Here is a 16,066-nt window from a genome sequence, read left to right as displayed (position 1 = left end):
TATATATTATATATGGATAGTAAGCATACATGGGAAGAAAATAATTTGAAGCATTATTTGGAAGTGAGCAGGGAGAGAAAGATTCCTGGTCCCTGTTTGCGTGCTTCATAGCTTAGCTTTGCCATGAAAGACAGCAGTCAGTATATTCAGAGTATATTGGCCAATATTCAGAGTATATAGAGTATGCAATTGCTATTTTTTAAAAAATATAATAAAATACAATTCAGAGATATCTGTTCCAGCAGTGATATGCAAAAACCATCTTGAAATAAGTACAGTAAACTAGAGCTTGGGAAAATGTGAGAAACAGTGGATCAGAAGATGACACTGGGACAATTTGCTAGTTCTTGGCCAGAAATTCAGCTCCTGAATTCAATGGTGAATAATATAATGGGATGAACTCATTAGCAAGAAGCTGTTAATTGATATTGTAAGTGAAATTTCAGCATGGAAGGCAATGGGCTAAACAGAGGAGCAGGAAGCTTTGTAAAAGATCTTTGCACCATGAGACTGATTTCTGAATAAACCCTGTAAAAGATATCTGGCCTCAAGGAAGGGCACTACAAGATAAAATAGTCAATGCTGCACAAAACCACTTGTTTTAACTCCATTCTCAGATAGTGAGGGGGAAAAAAACAATAATGCCTTACAATAATGTAAGAGAGATCTGGTGTAGAAGGAGTATTTCAATCCTAGCCCCAGACTATACAGCACAACCCCTGTATCCATGAGAGATACGTTCCCGGATTGACTGTGGAAAGTATGGAAAATAGTGACCCTATTACAAGATCTCTCTACATACCTATTGAAATGAATGACATTTGGCAGATGTTGACCAAAGAGTCATATTGGAGGACCTAAAGGTTCCTAGAGAGAACACCTCTCTAGGAGTCTCTAGGTCCTCCAGCATAACGCTATGGTCAACTTCCACTAGCATACCATAGAATTATGCTGAAGGATCCAGAAAATGCCTAGAGAGAACATAATTTTTCAGATGTGTGCAAGTGAAACTGTGGATACTAATTTTGTGGATATGGGGATTGTACTGTACACTGGTGAGCAAATGCTAAGCAAGTCAGATTCTCCATAGTGCCAAGTCTCCAGGAGATTCTGACATTTTGTCATTGACAACCAATATAAACAATACCATCACTTGGAAACTTAACAAATGTACATTGATGGACTGGTGATGCCAAGGATTGAATCAGGGACTTTCTAGGTGCAATGCATGAGTACTACATCTGTTCTGTAGTTCTAGCCCCAAGGTTTTCCTCCTTTTTCCACCTCTGGTCTTCTAGATGTTCCTCAGTTTCTACTCCCATTAACCAGCATGGCCAAAATTCAAGGATTCTGAGATCTGTGGTCCAAAAAATCTAGAGGACCAAAGATTGAGAACCACCGGTCTGTTCATTTTAAACAGATCTCCAGCATTTGTATTCCAGGAACCCACTACTGTACAATTTTCTGTCCCTTTTACAAACAATGGTGATTTCATCTCAGATGGTCTGCAACTGCCCAGAGAATAAGAGTTTGCCATAAAACAATAAGACTAATTTCTCTATTTGTTTGCCATCTAATGCAGTGACCAATTTTGCATTCATTCCAGGAGGGATGATTTTATGTCTCTGCAATTAATGCTGCAGACATCTCTTCTCTCTGTGCAACCAAAAACATGATTTCTTTCTCTCTCTCTGAATATGTAGCAACCACAATAACATCCTACAGAATCCTGGGATTTGTAGTTTGGCATGGTACCAGAGCTCTGAATTTGAGATACTTCCCAATCTCAGGCTTCCGTAGGATGGAGCTGTGGCTGTTAAAATGATATCGAAGTGCAATTATTGTGTGGAGTGTGAAGGAAAGTCACCTCTTTGCTTCAGGCAGAAGACACCCTTGTGAAAGAGAGCAATCTTTTCCACCTGGTAGTTGAGCTTCGACATGGATCAGCTACCCTCAGCCGACTCCTTGTATCACTTTACTCCCCTGCTCTTATCCCTTCCATCTTTCTTTTTTGTGCTTCTGCTTTTTCCATCACTAGGGCTTGATTGTTCAGGACATGCTCACCTTTCCGCTTCATATTTACTCTGCCATGGTGTTACAAAATGGAAAGATACCCTTTGTTTGTAGGAGTATACCCCTTGAGGAAAGAAAACAAGGCAGGCTATCAAGTTAACATAGGTTAACTAGTCCTTCTGCGAGTCAGTATGGTGTAGTGGTTAGAGGGTTGGATTAATTCTTTGGGAGACCAGAGTTCGAATCCCTGCCTTGCCATGGAAACCCATCGGATGACCTTGGCAAGTCACAACTTCTCAGCCTTAAAGGAAACCAACAGCAAACCGTCATTGTGTCTTGCCACAAAAACTGGGAGCTGAACCCTGATCTTCAGATTCGTAATCCAAAACTCAAACAAAGTGGCCTTTTAAACCAAAGTAGCAGCTCCATCTTTGCTACTTATGAAAATCCATTTTGACTCACTGTAATTAAGAAACTGGCTCCTTCAGGCTGGGAAAAAAGCCATAAGAGAATTAGTGGAATGAGAGAGATATAATTACAGATCTTATTTTGTAGCCCAAAGCCATAAATGTAATAAAGCTTTAATAGCAGATAATTTTTTGCTGTTTTGGGATCAGCCTCCAGTTTTAAAAACTAGGGATGCTTTAAGGACTGTGACTGAAGATCCTTGTCTCTCCTGAATGTTTTTGCAGAGCAATCGTATGCACTGTTTCAAGCAGTCAAGCCCAGGATGGAAAGCAGAGGCTCTGACGTTGACCCTGAACACGTAGCAGATCAAAACTTGGAAAAATTGCCTTTCTAGAATAAGTCGTTCCCAGAATCTTCCAGCCAGCATAACTACAGATTGTTCTGGTTGAGAGATGCTGGGAGTTGTAGTCTAAAAAAGTAACTTTTCTGAGCTCTGACATAGATTGCAGACTGAGGTTGCCTGATCTAAGTCTCTAGGGTGAGATGTATTGTCTTTTGATTTATATGTTTAGTCCTGATTCCTAAATCTTCACAAAATCCCCCATTTGGATGACTTGGATTTAGAAATGGAAAGGACATTTACTTATTTCCTGGCAAGAATTTGCCCAGTTTTTAACCTGGGATTTGTACATCCCAAAGTATATTGGGAAATTCCTCTGAGCTGCAAGTTACATGGAGTTTTGTGCAACAATTATACTTTTCATGTAGAATCTATGGGTTATTTTTTTGTATAAAAACCACTTTTTCTAGAAATACATGTTTTTAGTGCAAAAATATATTTGGGGTGGGGGGTGAAAATTACACATAACAAATGCACATACATTTCCATGCAGAATAACTTTGCATGTGATGGGAAACATACTTTGGGATGCATATATACCAGGAGAAAATTACATAGAAATAGGGAGACAACTATGAAAAAATTACTTGCAAAGAGAAAAGAGTCAAAGATGTGCATCCCTGCAAAGGTAGACATCTTTTTCTTGCCACCCTTCAGAATATGCAAGTAGGTTGTGAGTAAAATATTGGCATCTCTTTCAATCTCTGCCAGTTCTGGGTTTCCACGGCAGCGTCTCAGCCCTTTGTCAAAGCCTTCCCGTGTTCTTTTTATAAATCAAACACAATTGGGATTGTGTTCCGCAAAGAGCAATAGATTCCTATCAAGAAGAATAATGAGTTTTTCAGTCAGCTGGACAGGTGTGTTGTGAGCCTGCTGTTTGCAGATGGCGTGGGCCATGCAGGGAAACCTGGGACCAGCAATGCCTTCTAAAAGGCAATCAGTTAAGGCATGCACTGTATTTCTGAATCAGGTTTGTGGCTAACCCTTGAAGGTACTCCCTTGCAAAGAAGATGTCAAGTTTCTAGCCCTCAAAAAACAAAAAGTACTATGCTGACATTCCCCTGTGGGTGGTCTGAAAGGAGCAGAAAGCAGGATCATACCCACTGTCCTTAAATTAACGGGATGCCATGCATAGGTCTCACTTGTATATCAGCTGTTGTTGTCGTGTGCCTTCAAGTCATTTCTGATTTGTGGCGAACCTATCCTGGGGTTTTCTTGGCAAGATTTGTTCAGGAGATGTTTGCCATTGCCTTCTCCTGAGGCTGAGAGCATGTGACTTGCCCAGTGGGTTTCATGGCTGAGTGGGGAAATGGGATATACAAATACCAGGCAAAAGAAACCAGGCAAGTTCTGGCCTCTGTGTTATAGGGCCAGGAAATAAGTAACCGTGAATGTTCTTTTCATTCCTATACCCCAGTCATCAAAACTGGATTTAAGAACACACTGTTGTCCAAAGGACCAGGGTTCAAATCCCCACTCAGCCATGGAAACCCATAGGGTAACCTTGAGCAGTCTCTCAACTGCAGAGGGAGACAGTGACAAATCCTTTCTGAACAAAACTTGCCACATTTGGTTGGGATTAATACCCCATAAAGGGGAAGAGGTCCAGGACCCCAAGGGAATGTGGCCCCAAAGATCTTTATTTGGCTCCCTATCCCACCCAGGTTGGCCTTAAGCCTCCTCATCCCTGCACCTCAAAATCAGTTTGCGTGGATCAGAAACCGTCCCCAAATTGGCACACTGGCATTCCTCAGGACCTCCAGGTTTGGCAGATGCCTCGGCAACACCCACGTGTTTCTCCCAAATGAAAGGAAAAACATCCCAAAATACCTGAAAATGGAAACAAAGGGTGCATCTACGCTGTAGAAATAGTACAGATAGACAGCACTTTAACTGCCATGGCTCCATCCTACCGAATCCTAGGAGTTGTGGTTTTGTGAGACGCCAGCACTCTTACGCAAGGAAGGCTAAAGACCTTGTAAAACTACAGATCCCAGGATTCCATGGGATGAAGCTATAGCGCTTAAAATAGTGTCAAACGGCATTATTCCTCCAGCGTAGATGCAGCCTTTGGATTGAGTTGGGTAAAATTTCAGTGAAATGTAGCTCACAGGAGAAATCCAAGGGGAGAAGACACTTGAGGCACTCTTGGGTTATGGAGTCCTCTAGTTGCAGAAAGGCAAAGCCAGGGAGAAAAACCAGATTGAAAAACATGCAACTGAACTTCCATTCCATGTTATTTTCGTTCCCAGAATCGGCACTCCCAACCCGGGCAAGAGACATTGCTGATGACTTGATGAAAGAGTTTGCCTTTCTTTCCGGTGAGTACGGTCAACATGTGTTTGCTCACTCTTACAGTTCCCAGTACATTTATTTTAAAGCAGGGAGGACTGGGGTGGGAAGTAGAGGAGAAATCAGGTGGCCGCCTCCATAGCCAACAGAGACAAATGTTGTGAAATGACAAAGGCAGTCAGAGATCTGCATAACCTTTGCATATGCAGATTTATATTTATAGGTGCCTATTTTAAATCATGGATATTAAACAGAAATACAGGCCATCTCATTCTATTAGAAGGAAACCAAGACCAGGTAGGTGATCATGAATGGGAGCATGTTAGTGACATTTGCATTTGTAAGTGTGGCTTACGTTCATGTAGGTTGCTTTTTTGACGGGACACATAACACTATTGTCTAGTCCTTTTTGCTCCATCCAAAACCTTCCACCCAGTAGCTATCAAACTGTTACTGGTACGTACTGGTGTAGAAGAGCCAGTGGAGGAAAGTACCATATATACTCGATTAAAGGTCAACCTCGTGTATAAGTCGAGGGCTGGTTTTGGAGCCAAAATTATGAATTTTGATATGACCCATGGATAAGTCGAAGGTAAAATGAAACAAAGGATGTGAAGGATGAAGCAAAGGAAAACAAGGGCGGAGAATGCTGCCATTTCCGCACCCAGGCATTTAAAAAAGGGCAGAAGTGGTGCCATGGTAGAGAGTCATAGTAGTAGTAGTAGGAGGAGGAGTTGCAGTAGTAGTAGTAATGTTTTTTATTTATAGCCTGCCTCTTCCCATAGGATCGAGTAGAAAGGGTCAGTGGTATTTTTGGTTCTCCTAGGATGGACTAAGCTCTCACCTTTTGCCATCTTGCTCAGAGAAGGATTTGGTTCCTTTTTTTATAAGCGTTAAAGTACAATACTGACATTGACTCATGGATAAGTCAACCTAGGTTTTTTGGTTTTGATTTTGTTTGACTAAATTTTCTAGACTTATAAATGGATATATACAGTAGCTCAATGGAAGAAAATGCAGCTGGTAGTCATAAGACTGGGTTTCTAGGCCTTTGATAATCTTGGCTACCCTTCTCTGGACATGTTCCAGCTTGTCAATATCTTTCTTGAACTGCAATGCCCAGGACCCAACCATTGGGATGTTATTGGTGTGCATGGAGGGAGAGTTAGTGATTGTTTGCAAGGCTGGTGTGTCACTGGGTTGAACTCTTCACTACTTTGCAGTGCTGCTCTGTAATCTTTTCCTCTCTTTCTCCTCCCTTGTTCTGCCCAGGAGGAAGAGGAAAAGACAACGGCTGGATCATAACGCTCCCTGAAAACTCCCATTTCAACCAAATGCCCGAAGACGTTGTGACCAAAGTGTTAACGTACTTGACTCGGATCCCAAGGTACAGTTCTTGCCTTAGGGTTTAGGCTGAGTGAGTACTGGGATGTTATGTAACTGTAGCACTCTGCACCAGGGCTGGTCTTCCAAATGGGTTTCAAGAACCAGGAGCATTATGTAGAAGGCTGGCAGCGTGGCTCAAATCAGTGGTTAGGTACAAGGCATTACTTATGAAGACTTTTTGAGACTCTTGCCTATACTCAGACCCAGGACATTTTCTTAACCTAACCTGCCTCCCAGGGTCATAGGGAAGTTTAATGCCTTCATTTTAATTTAATGGTTTTATTGTACTGTGGGCTGTCCACATTTGTTAGGGTTCAGAGCACAGGACCTCCATGAAAGTCGAAAAACTGCAAATAAAGCCCTACTTTTTTTACCCAAGAGAACACCTGTCTAGGAATCTCTAGGTTCTCCAGCCAACTCTATGGACAACGTCTGCCAGGGGTTGACCATAGAATTGTGCTGGAGGACCTAGAGATTCCTAGACAGGTGTGTTCTCTCTAGGAAACTCTTGGTCCTCCAGCACAACTCTATGGGCAACATCTAGCACAATGCACATCAGTGAACATTGGGGATTTTGCTGGCTTTGCTACAAGGTAACATAACAGCAGCCCACTGGAAATGGACGTTATGCAACCGCACAGTTCTAATTTCAGTCCACTTATGAAGATGCAAGACCCCAGCAGGGTTTCAACATACCTATTTAACCCATCTAAATTCTGACTGACCCTAACTAAGGACATGAAAATCTTATCGTGATAGTGCTATGGGAACGGGAAAAGGACATAACTGATAATCTTCTAAGTCTAAGTCACACCGCTGTCTCATATTCCTAACTAACAAACACACAGCAGCCTTTTTAATATCCCATCAAAACATTTACAAGTCACTTCGAACATTGCGTTCTCTTATCCCCTCCCAACAGATGACTTACTTTCTGACATCTCATATATGGCCACATTTTATCTTAATTTCTGTAATCAGCACAACAACATATCACTCCCCCCCCCCCAAAAAAAAGACCACAACATCACAGCAATGGGAGGTATCCCTTCATATCCTTGGCATGCCCTTGCATTGGGAAAGGCCAGCCTTTAAGATGACAGAAACACCTTTGCTGTGATATCTAGAAACTTGGCAAAGGGTGGGAATGAAAAGCTGAGATTTTTCTGTGTGCCTACCTCAGTTGTGCATGAGTTTGTTTGTTTTTAAAGTTCACACACAATCCGGGCAGTACAAATAAGCCGCGTACATTTGGTTTCTTAATTTCCTTTGCAAATCTGTTTGCTCTCTGACTAATAATTCAAAGGAAACAGTGGCTTGGTTAACTCGCCTGTGTGTACAGCCGAAACACCATACTGCTGCCGGGAAGTCAGGAGGACCCAGGTTACCCTGAAGGAAAGGGAAAGCAAATATAGCCAGGCAAAAGCATTGTGATTGAATCACTGACACAGGGATGCATCTGACTTGGCCTAACAGGCATTTTGTATGTGTATGTTTGTTTTCCTTTCCCTTCCTCTTCCATTTTTTCTTTTATATTGTGTTTTATTAGATTAGATTAGAGTTAGATACTCTATGTGGATTTGCCTCTGAAGACTCAGACAGTGCAAAAATGCTGCAACTAAACTGTTAACCACAACATCATGTAAAAACAGCCTAACATCACTCATACCGGTTGTCAATACGTTTCTGGAGTAAATTCAAGATGCTGGTGATGACATTTAAAGTCCTCAATGGTTAAGACACTGATCCCTATCAAATCCCTTCCGTGCGCATGGTTTTAATTTGCTTTAAACTATCTAAACCCTTTCAATCTCTCTTTGCAACTTGTTAAATTGTTTAACATGGTTTTTTTATCCTTTTAAAATCATGTTTGTTATTCATTCCAATTTAAATTTGTGACATTAGTTTTATTACATGCCAAACAGATTTCTGGAGAGAGGGCAGTATGTAAATATCTTAATACATCTTAATAAAATAAAATAAACATTTTAAGAATGAAGGCAGGGACTTGTTATTCATTTGCAAAGAAATATGTTAGCTAAATAAATATGTTTTGGCTAAAGAGTGGGAATAATAATAGGAATTTAAGGCTACCGTTTCAAATGCTGAGAGATAATCTTGCTTCCTCCACAGCCGAAGGAGTTTTTGGCTGATATGCTCCAGCTTTTAAATGGCACAACTGAACTCCTGTTGATAATGGATAGAGGGTGCATCCAAGGCAAAACCCATGGAAGTGGCCACTCAGGAGTTTGCAAATAAAGAGGGGGGAAATCCAAACTTTTCAGCATTGTGGTAATCTCTTAACCAGAGAGTATGATATTGGGGGGGAGGGGGGGGTGGGAGAACTTGCAAAAGTTGGTGTGGAACATGAAACCCATTGAGTGACCTTCGGCAAGTCACACTCTCTCAGCCTCAGGGGAAGGCAATGGCAAACCTCCTCTAACAAATCTTACCAAGAAAACTCTGTGATAGGTTCGCCTTAGAGTCACTATGAGTTGGAAATGACTTGAAGGCACACAACAACTATAACAATCAGGACAGGCCACCTAGCTTACGCCTATCTGCTGTGCACTTGACATTTGTTTAGGATTCTGAGCCCAGGTTTTGCCTTGCTGCTTGCTTCCCTATCTCTCTTTAACTGGCGAATGAGCAAGAGGGCATTTCAAGCCACAACCTCATTCTGCTAGGGATGGAGCCTGGAACTGTCTGCATGTAGAGCAGGTGTTTTATTGCTGAGCTATGGGTTTAACCCATAGAGAACATTTGACCATGGAGAATCCAATTGCCTACTCTGATGGGCGCTGGCTCTTTCGCAAGTTCCCAGAAATCTCCAGCATGCAAATAATCTGCTTTGCAATGGAGCTGTGGTCCCTTTATAAAGGAAGAGGAGAAATTGTGGGTATATTTCCATTCCAGATTTGCATATTTTTTCTTTCTTTCCTTTGCCAGTTACAGGGAACTAATGGTGTCCAGTGGCTCCCATGCCCATGGGGTGGCAAATACACTGGGCTTTAAATCTGATCTTTATTGCAGCTATTCAGAGTGCTGAAACTAGTTTGGGAGCAAAATCCAGTGCATTCGATAGTTCTCTTTGCTAAAGGGAGCCAACAGCAACCACTCCAGGGAAGGCAAATGTCTTGCCAGGTTAGGAAGTGAAGAGATGAGTGATCTGGGTACAAATAAGCCATGATGATTTGTGTATAAAGTTCCCATTGGTGTGGTTCCTTCCTAAGAAGAGACAAATTGAAATAGCTGCCTCGGGTGGTAAGACTGACAAACTTTCCTTTTGGGGGGACTACAACTCCTGCTATCCACCACACAGACAAGGGGATGCAGGGGCAATATCTGGCCTAGCGTGCATTTTGTCTTGGACTGGAAATTGAGTTTGGTGACCCTGGATTTCATCAGCAAGATGTCCTCTTCCCCATTCCTGCTCTACTCAGTTGTCCTGATGTGACTCTTTCAGTCCCTGTGGCTACTGCTGGAGCATTGATACAAGGGGACAAAAGACATGGAGTGGGCCGGTGCAGCTCTTGGTACTTGGTGGAAGCCTAACCTCCAGGCATTTTTTATTAAGTGAACGTAGCTCTTTTCTTAATGGTTTGATGAGTAGATTAGGAGTGGGTTTCCCTGAATAATAGATGGAAGGGAATGAGTCACTGAGATGGACAAGGTTAGGGAAGATGCTAGTGAAGGCATGTGATATGTAGAGTTCCAATGGGTCCAGCCTCATGCTGCAAGGAAAAGGAAAATGCTTGCATGCCTTCTGACTGTCCTGATTTGGCAGGCCTAGTGAATCCTCTGTCATCCCACTTCTTCAGCAGCTTTTAACATTTCCCAGTTTCTCTCTCCTCCAGCTTTCCCCCTTTGTACTCAGATTACTTTCATTGCTGCAAACTGAGTTCAAAGGGCAAAAAGTTGTTCTTACTCAACTCAGGAGGTAAGAGGGGAGAGAAAGGGAAGGATCTCTCCATCTCACTTCCTCCAGCCTTCCTCCACTCTGTCCTTTGCTTATTTCAGCTCATGTAAACTGAGTTCAGAGTGCAAAAGTGCTCAGTCAAAATAAAAATAAAGAGTAATCAATTAACTCAAAGGGAGGGAGAAGAAGAGAGTCCCACCGGTTGGGAACAGCCACCAAGAAGGCCCTCTGACATGTTCTGTCTTCCTAGTGAGGCTTAACTTCTTCCATATGAACCTTTCAAGCAGAAGGTGGACACATTTTTCACTTGCCAAAGCTAGGTTACAAGGATCAGTCTTTGTAGTAGAATTACGATGAAGAACCCTTGTTTGGGGATCAGAAGTCTCTGGACAACAACCAGGAAACAGGGAAGGTCCAGGTATAACGTGCTCTCATTTTGCATTTCAGTATGAATTTGGGGGATGTCAGGTTACTCCATGCTTTTCAACCCTTCTCTTCTCTTATAGCCAACGAAAATCCGACAGCAAATTTACCCTAATCCTGGACAGAAGGCTGGATACTTGGACGTCGGTCAAGATGACTCTTCAAAGAATAGCAGTAAGCCTCTCTTGAGGTCACACCTTTTGACTGAACGGGTGGGCAATGTGCAGCTGTGTGTGTGGCCCTTGACTCCTCAAGATGTTGTTGTTGTGTGCCTTCAAGCCATTTCTGCCTTATGGCATCCCTAAAGCAACCCTATCATAGGGTTTTCTGGGGCTGAGAGTTTGTGACTGGCCCAAGGTCACCGAGTGAGTTTCCATGGCCAAGTGGGGAATTGAACCCCAATCTCATAGGCTGCATCTGTACTGCAGAAATAATTCAGGTTGACACCACTTTAGCTGCCACAGCTCATTGCTATGAAATGTTGGGAATGGTTTGTTGTGGCACCAGAGCTCTCTGACAAAGAAGGCTAAATGCCTCACAAAACTACAATTACCAGAATTCCATAGCATTGAGCTATGAGTAGCATCAACCTGGATTATTTCTTCAGTGTAGATGCAGCCCCCATCCAATACTCAAACCATTATACCACACTGGCCCTTCCCAAGACTCTACCCTAGATTCTCCCTTTTAGAAGCTGAAGCTACCCACCAAAGAAGAAAAGGTAGACTGCTTCTCCAAGAAGCCTCAAGGAGCTGTGATACATATTTTAAATTGGTTGCATGGAGACCCGGGTTTGAATCCCTGCTCAGCCATGGAAAACCACCAGTAGACCTTAGGCAGGTCACACTGTCTCAGCCTCAGAGGAGAGCAGTGGCAAATCCCTTCTCAACAAACCTTGCCAGGAAACCCCATGACAGGATCGCCACAGCATTGCCATCAGTAGAAATAACTTTAAGGCGCACAGCAACAATGTCCTCTATCCACTGCTTAATGTAAAAAAAGAAAAAGCAATATATTTAATAGCCTTTTTTGGCCCCTTTGGGTTTTTCACCTTCCATCTTGGGGGCATTTTTAAGAGTCTTACAGAGCTCTTGGAGAGTTTCAGGGGCAGAAAACTATTCCTTGCACCCGTTGCAGTTGCTCACCCTATCCCACAATTTTAGAGGTCTGAAAAAGCTTTGGGCAAAAATTCTGCTGGAAGGAAGGTGAGGCAATAGTTAGGCTGATCATATGTACCATTTTAAATGGCACAGTACCATTTCCCCCCACGTTTCCAGACCATCCCATTGTTTTAATCTAAATGTCAATTCTGTTGCGTTTTCAAGGAAAAAATGCATTTACGTTGCAAAAATGGTTTGAAAATCCCTGCTTGAAATTGTGGTTGTCAAAAAACCCATTGTGTCATGGAGTGTGAGAAGTTTTATGACAAGGTGTTGCAAGACTGAAATTTGCTGCATAGATTATCAGAGAAATATTCATGGTGCGATCGTGGTGAAATATGGTCCCCTTCTCATCTACCTAAATATTTTTATGAGTTTTGTCAGTGAAGAATAAATGGTTCGCTCAATAGGTTCATGTAATAAAACTTTTATTATTGTCTTACTTTTTGTGGATCCGGAATATTACATAACCCCGTCCCATATTGGCCATCCCATTGTTTCAAGGAAATATGGTCAGCCTAGCAATCATGTGGCGCAATGGTTTGAGGGTCGGACTGTGAGTCTGGAGACTAGGGTTTGATTCTCAACCTGGCCATGAGATCCACTGGGTGATATTGGGCAAGTCATACTCTCTCAGCCTCAGAGGAAGGCAGTGGCAAACCTCCTCTGAACATAGTTTTTTGTGGGGTTTTCGGGCTATGTGGCCATGTTCTAGAAGAGTTTCTTCCTGACTTTTCGCCAGCATCTGTGGCTGGCATCTTCAGAGAACAAATCTTCCCACGAAAAACCCCTTAGGGATGCCATAATTCTGAAATGACTTGAAGGCACACAACATGTACGCATAGCAATGGGTTGCTCCTGTGAGCAAATTCTTTTTAAAGTGTCAGACGCTTTGACATGTCTCTGAATTTCTGCATTCCACCTTAAAAAATGCACAGCTGTTCCTGGCCATAGAGTGTCTCCCTCTCCCCATCTGTCTCTCCTTTATCCTTCCTCTCTCTCTATCTCTTTCTTGCCGGGTAGCACAGCCAAAGGCTGTGCATGCTTTTTGGCATCCGTGCCCTCTGCTTCTTTCGCCAGCATCACCTGCCAGCCTGGTTTGAGTGGCAATTAGCAGATGATGGGAACATGGCTAACCCATGGCGGCACACCTGATCAGAGCAAGGAGCCTCCCTGTGTCCTGCTGTGCCATCATGATGCTGCTACCTTGGTACTCAGAGAAGCAGCTGTACAGACAGCTGGTTACCCCGGTGACTTTTAAGAAGCCGGGTCTTATTTCACTGATGCTGCATTGACTTTTGGGCAAGGCCAACCAGCTCCCGTGTGAGCAAGGGAAATGGCTGAAGCAAGTCCCCCAAGAGGCAAGATGAGGGGCCGAAGGAATGCGGTAAGGGCTCTGTCTGCGGTCTTTTTTTTTGTTCCCTTTCCAAATCAGATTCTAAGTTCATACACTGTCTTCCTGCAGCAGTTGAGGAAGCATGGCAATGCAGTGTTCTAGGACAAATCTGCTGAATGCAGCCTTTAGAAGAGAGCGAGAGCGAGAGCTCGTTTTTGCATTTAGCATTTTGAAAAATTGCATTTTGCAATTTAGCATTGCCTTTCCCAATATCTGTCCAAAACATTTGTCAACCCTGGTGTCCCAAGACTGGCAGCATATTTAAACAGAACATCTCGGGGATATGGTTCCATCTCTAGCTCTCCCACCTTGAGATGTGTGGGGAGTTCGGCATTTTTTCATTGCATCATATACTCTGTCTTTGAAGGCTGGATGAGATAAATTGGAGAGACACTTTTGCAAAAATAGGCCACTTTTTCAAAGTGGCAGGCTGCTGCTAGGATGTTTTGCTGCATGCCTACCTGACAGCTGTCCTAGTTATTTGTCAGGGATGATCCTGTGTTGTTCTTACTGTTTTCTGGTTTACCTGTCCTTGGGGAAATTATTGTCCCAATTTTTGTGTGTGAAAGGAACGTTTTTTAAAACTTTGGTTGGCTGACATGGATGTGTGGCTCCCCTGGGTCTCTTCAGAAGTTAATGCAGACAGCTTTAGCCCGCAACATGGAAATTAATACTGTTGCACCAATCTCTTTCATTTGTAGCCCTGTACTCAGAGATAGGGACTGGTAAAACCACCTCTGAGTATTCTTTCACTAGGAAACCCCTATGAAATGCATGGGGTCGCCATAAGTCAGAAGCGACTTGAAGGCGCACAGATACACATTCAAATTACTTGTGAGTAAATCTTGAGTGTTTTAACTCACAGCTATTTAGAAGTTCCTGGCTTCAGCATGGACAGTTCCTCTTTTCCATCTGCTCCTTATAGCTACCTCCCTCCACTGTCTGTGTTTTGTATCACCTTGCCTCTTGAAGAGATCTGTGAAGCTCAGAAGCTTTCACATTTTTGTACCAGTTCACCTAATAAACGTTTAATGCTATCAGTGGATTTTGGAATCAGATCAGTTCATTGCATGGAATAAGTAACCAGACTGACTGAAGGATTCTGGGTGCCATTGTTTCAAAAGAGGAACTTTTCCAGTTACTTGGTTTCTCCTCCTCCATTAGCTCATCTGAATTTTTTTCTTTGTCTTGTTCTTGTATCACCAAATTCTCTTCTAATTTAATAATTTTAACTGAAACTGAGGCTCCATGCAGAGAGGCAGTCTGAGTGTGCATCTACAACATCATTGTAACTGCCGTGGCTCCATCCAACGCAATCCTGGGATTTGTAGTTTTATGAAGCATCAGCACTCTTTGACAGAGAAGGCTAAAGAGGATCTGCTGGAGCTCTCCAAAAGCATTGTGTGCATATGTGCCTTCAAGCCATTTGTTGACTTATGGTGACCCCATGAATTTCTTAGGGTTTTCTTAGACAAGAAATACCCAGTGGTGGTTTTGCCAGTCCTTTCTTCTGAAACCTAGCAATTTGTTGTTGCTTGTTGTTGTTTGACTCATGGTGACCCTCAGCCAAACCTATCCTGGGGTTATCTTGGCAAGATTTGTTAGAGGAGGGTTGTCATTGCCTTCCCTTAAGGCTGATAGCATGTGCCCAAGGCAGCTGGCCTTAAAATGGACCCCCAAATATCGTTCTAAAGAAAAATTGCCCAGCAAAAAGCACACCCTTGAAATCCCCAAAATGAAAATTGGAAGTGACTTTTAATGTCATTTCCAGCCCAAAACTGATGCAGCAGCGGCCACTAGGGAGGCAAAAGTCTGACAGCCGTTCATCCTGTTGTAGATTCAGGGAGGGAAAACCTGTGAACCTCCAGATGTCATTGGCCTGCAACTCCCAACTAGCATTGTCAATAGCAGTGGATGATAGGAAATGCAATCCAACAACATATTTGAAGGCCCCAGTTCAGCTCATCTCTGCTTTAGATCTTTAGCTGAAGATTTCGGGCATGTATTGTTGGGCGCGGTGGATATAAATTCCATTTATAACTTCATTGCTTTCGAAACTAAGGTGAGGAGGGAATCCTCGCTCTTGAACCTCTCCTGAACAGCAGTGCAGCAAAAAATGGAAAGATTACACAGGGATCTCCTGCAGCAGCCTCACTGTGTGGCATGGAAATGAAGCTGAATGAAACAGCTTTGCTTATGTAAGGATGAGAGGGAAGGATTTTAAAAAAAACCTTGCTGCTCTTGGCTGCAAGGATAGATTTAAGGTAGTAAGGACTGAATTGAAGCAGCCTACTAGTTTGCACTGAACAGTCTTTAAAAACAAACCATATTAAGCAGAATCTGGCCAAAAAAGAGGTCTGCACTGGAAGAAAACTGGTGTTATGAAAAGTTTCCATTTGGCTTACAGTTCCCAGAATCCTCAAACTGGCTGGGAGTTCCAGGTATTCTCTGAAGATGCAGCCACAGATGCTGGCGAAACGTCATGAATAAACTCTTCTAGAACATGGCCCCATAGCCCGAAAAGCCCACAAAAATGATCAACCTCTGGCAGACGTTGACCATAGAATTACACTAGAGGACCTGGCGATTCCTAGAGAGGTGTTCACTTAGCTAAAAATAATAGTAGTATTTTATTTGCGGGTTTCAACATTCACGGGGGTCCTTCATGC

General features: G+C 42.9%; 1 protein-coding gene across 4 annotated transcripts in view; it reads left to right on the top strand.

Annotated features, from left to right (window-relative positions):
* The window catches only part of LOC149308688 (proto-oncogene DBL-like), a 49,010-nt gene that overhangs the window by 5,086 nt on the left and 27,858 nt on the right, over positions 1 to 16,066 (top strand). For 3 of the 4 annotated variants that reach the window (XR_016282179.1, XM_089536298.1, XM_089536299.1), the window contains exons 2-4: positions 5,074 to 5,142; positions 6,386 to 6,500; positions 10,925 to 11,015. Coding sequence is in view for 3 of the 4 variants with exons in the window: in XM_089536298.1 (XP_089392424.1) it covers positions 5,074 to 5,142; positions 6,386 to 6,500; positions 10,925 to 11,015 (275 nt within the window). In the remaining variant the exon portion in view is untranslated. Of the gene's footprint in view, positions 1 to 5,073; positions 5,143 to 6,385; positions 6,501 to 10,924; positions 11,016 to 13,090; positions 13,389 to 16,066 lie in introns of those variants that run through there. The other variant, XM_089536300.1, reaches the window with a different exon arrangement.

This window comes from Sceloporus occidentalis, unplaced genomic scaffold (assembly GCF_023333645.1).
Source record: "Sceloporus occidentalis isolate IW3139 unplaced genomic scaffold, rSceOcc1.0.p SCAF_8, whole genome shotgun sequence".
In the NCBI taxonomy this organism is placed as follows: Eukaryota; Metazoa; Chordata; class Lepidosauria; order Squamata; family Phrynosomatidae; genus Sceloporus; species Sceloporus occidentalis.
This window is presented reverse-complemented; position numbering and strand designations above follow the sequence as displayed.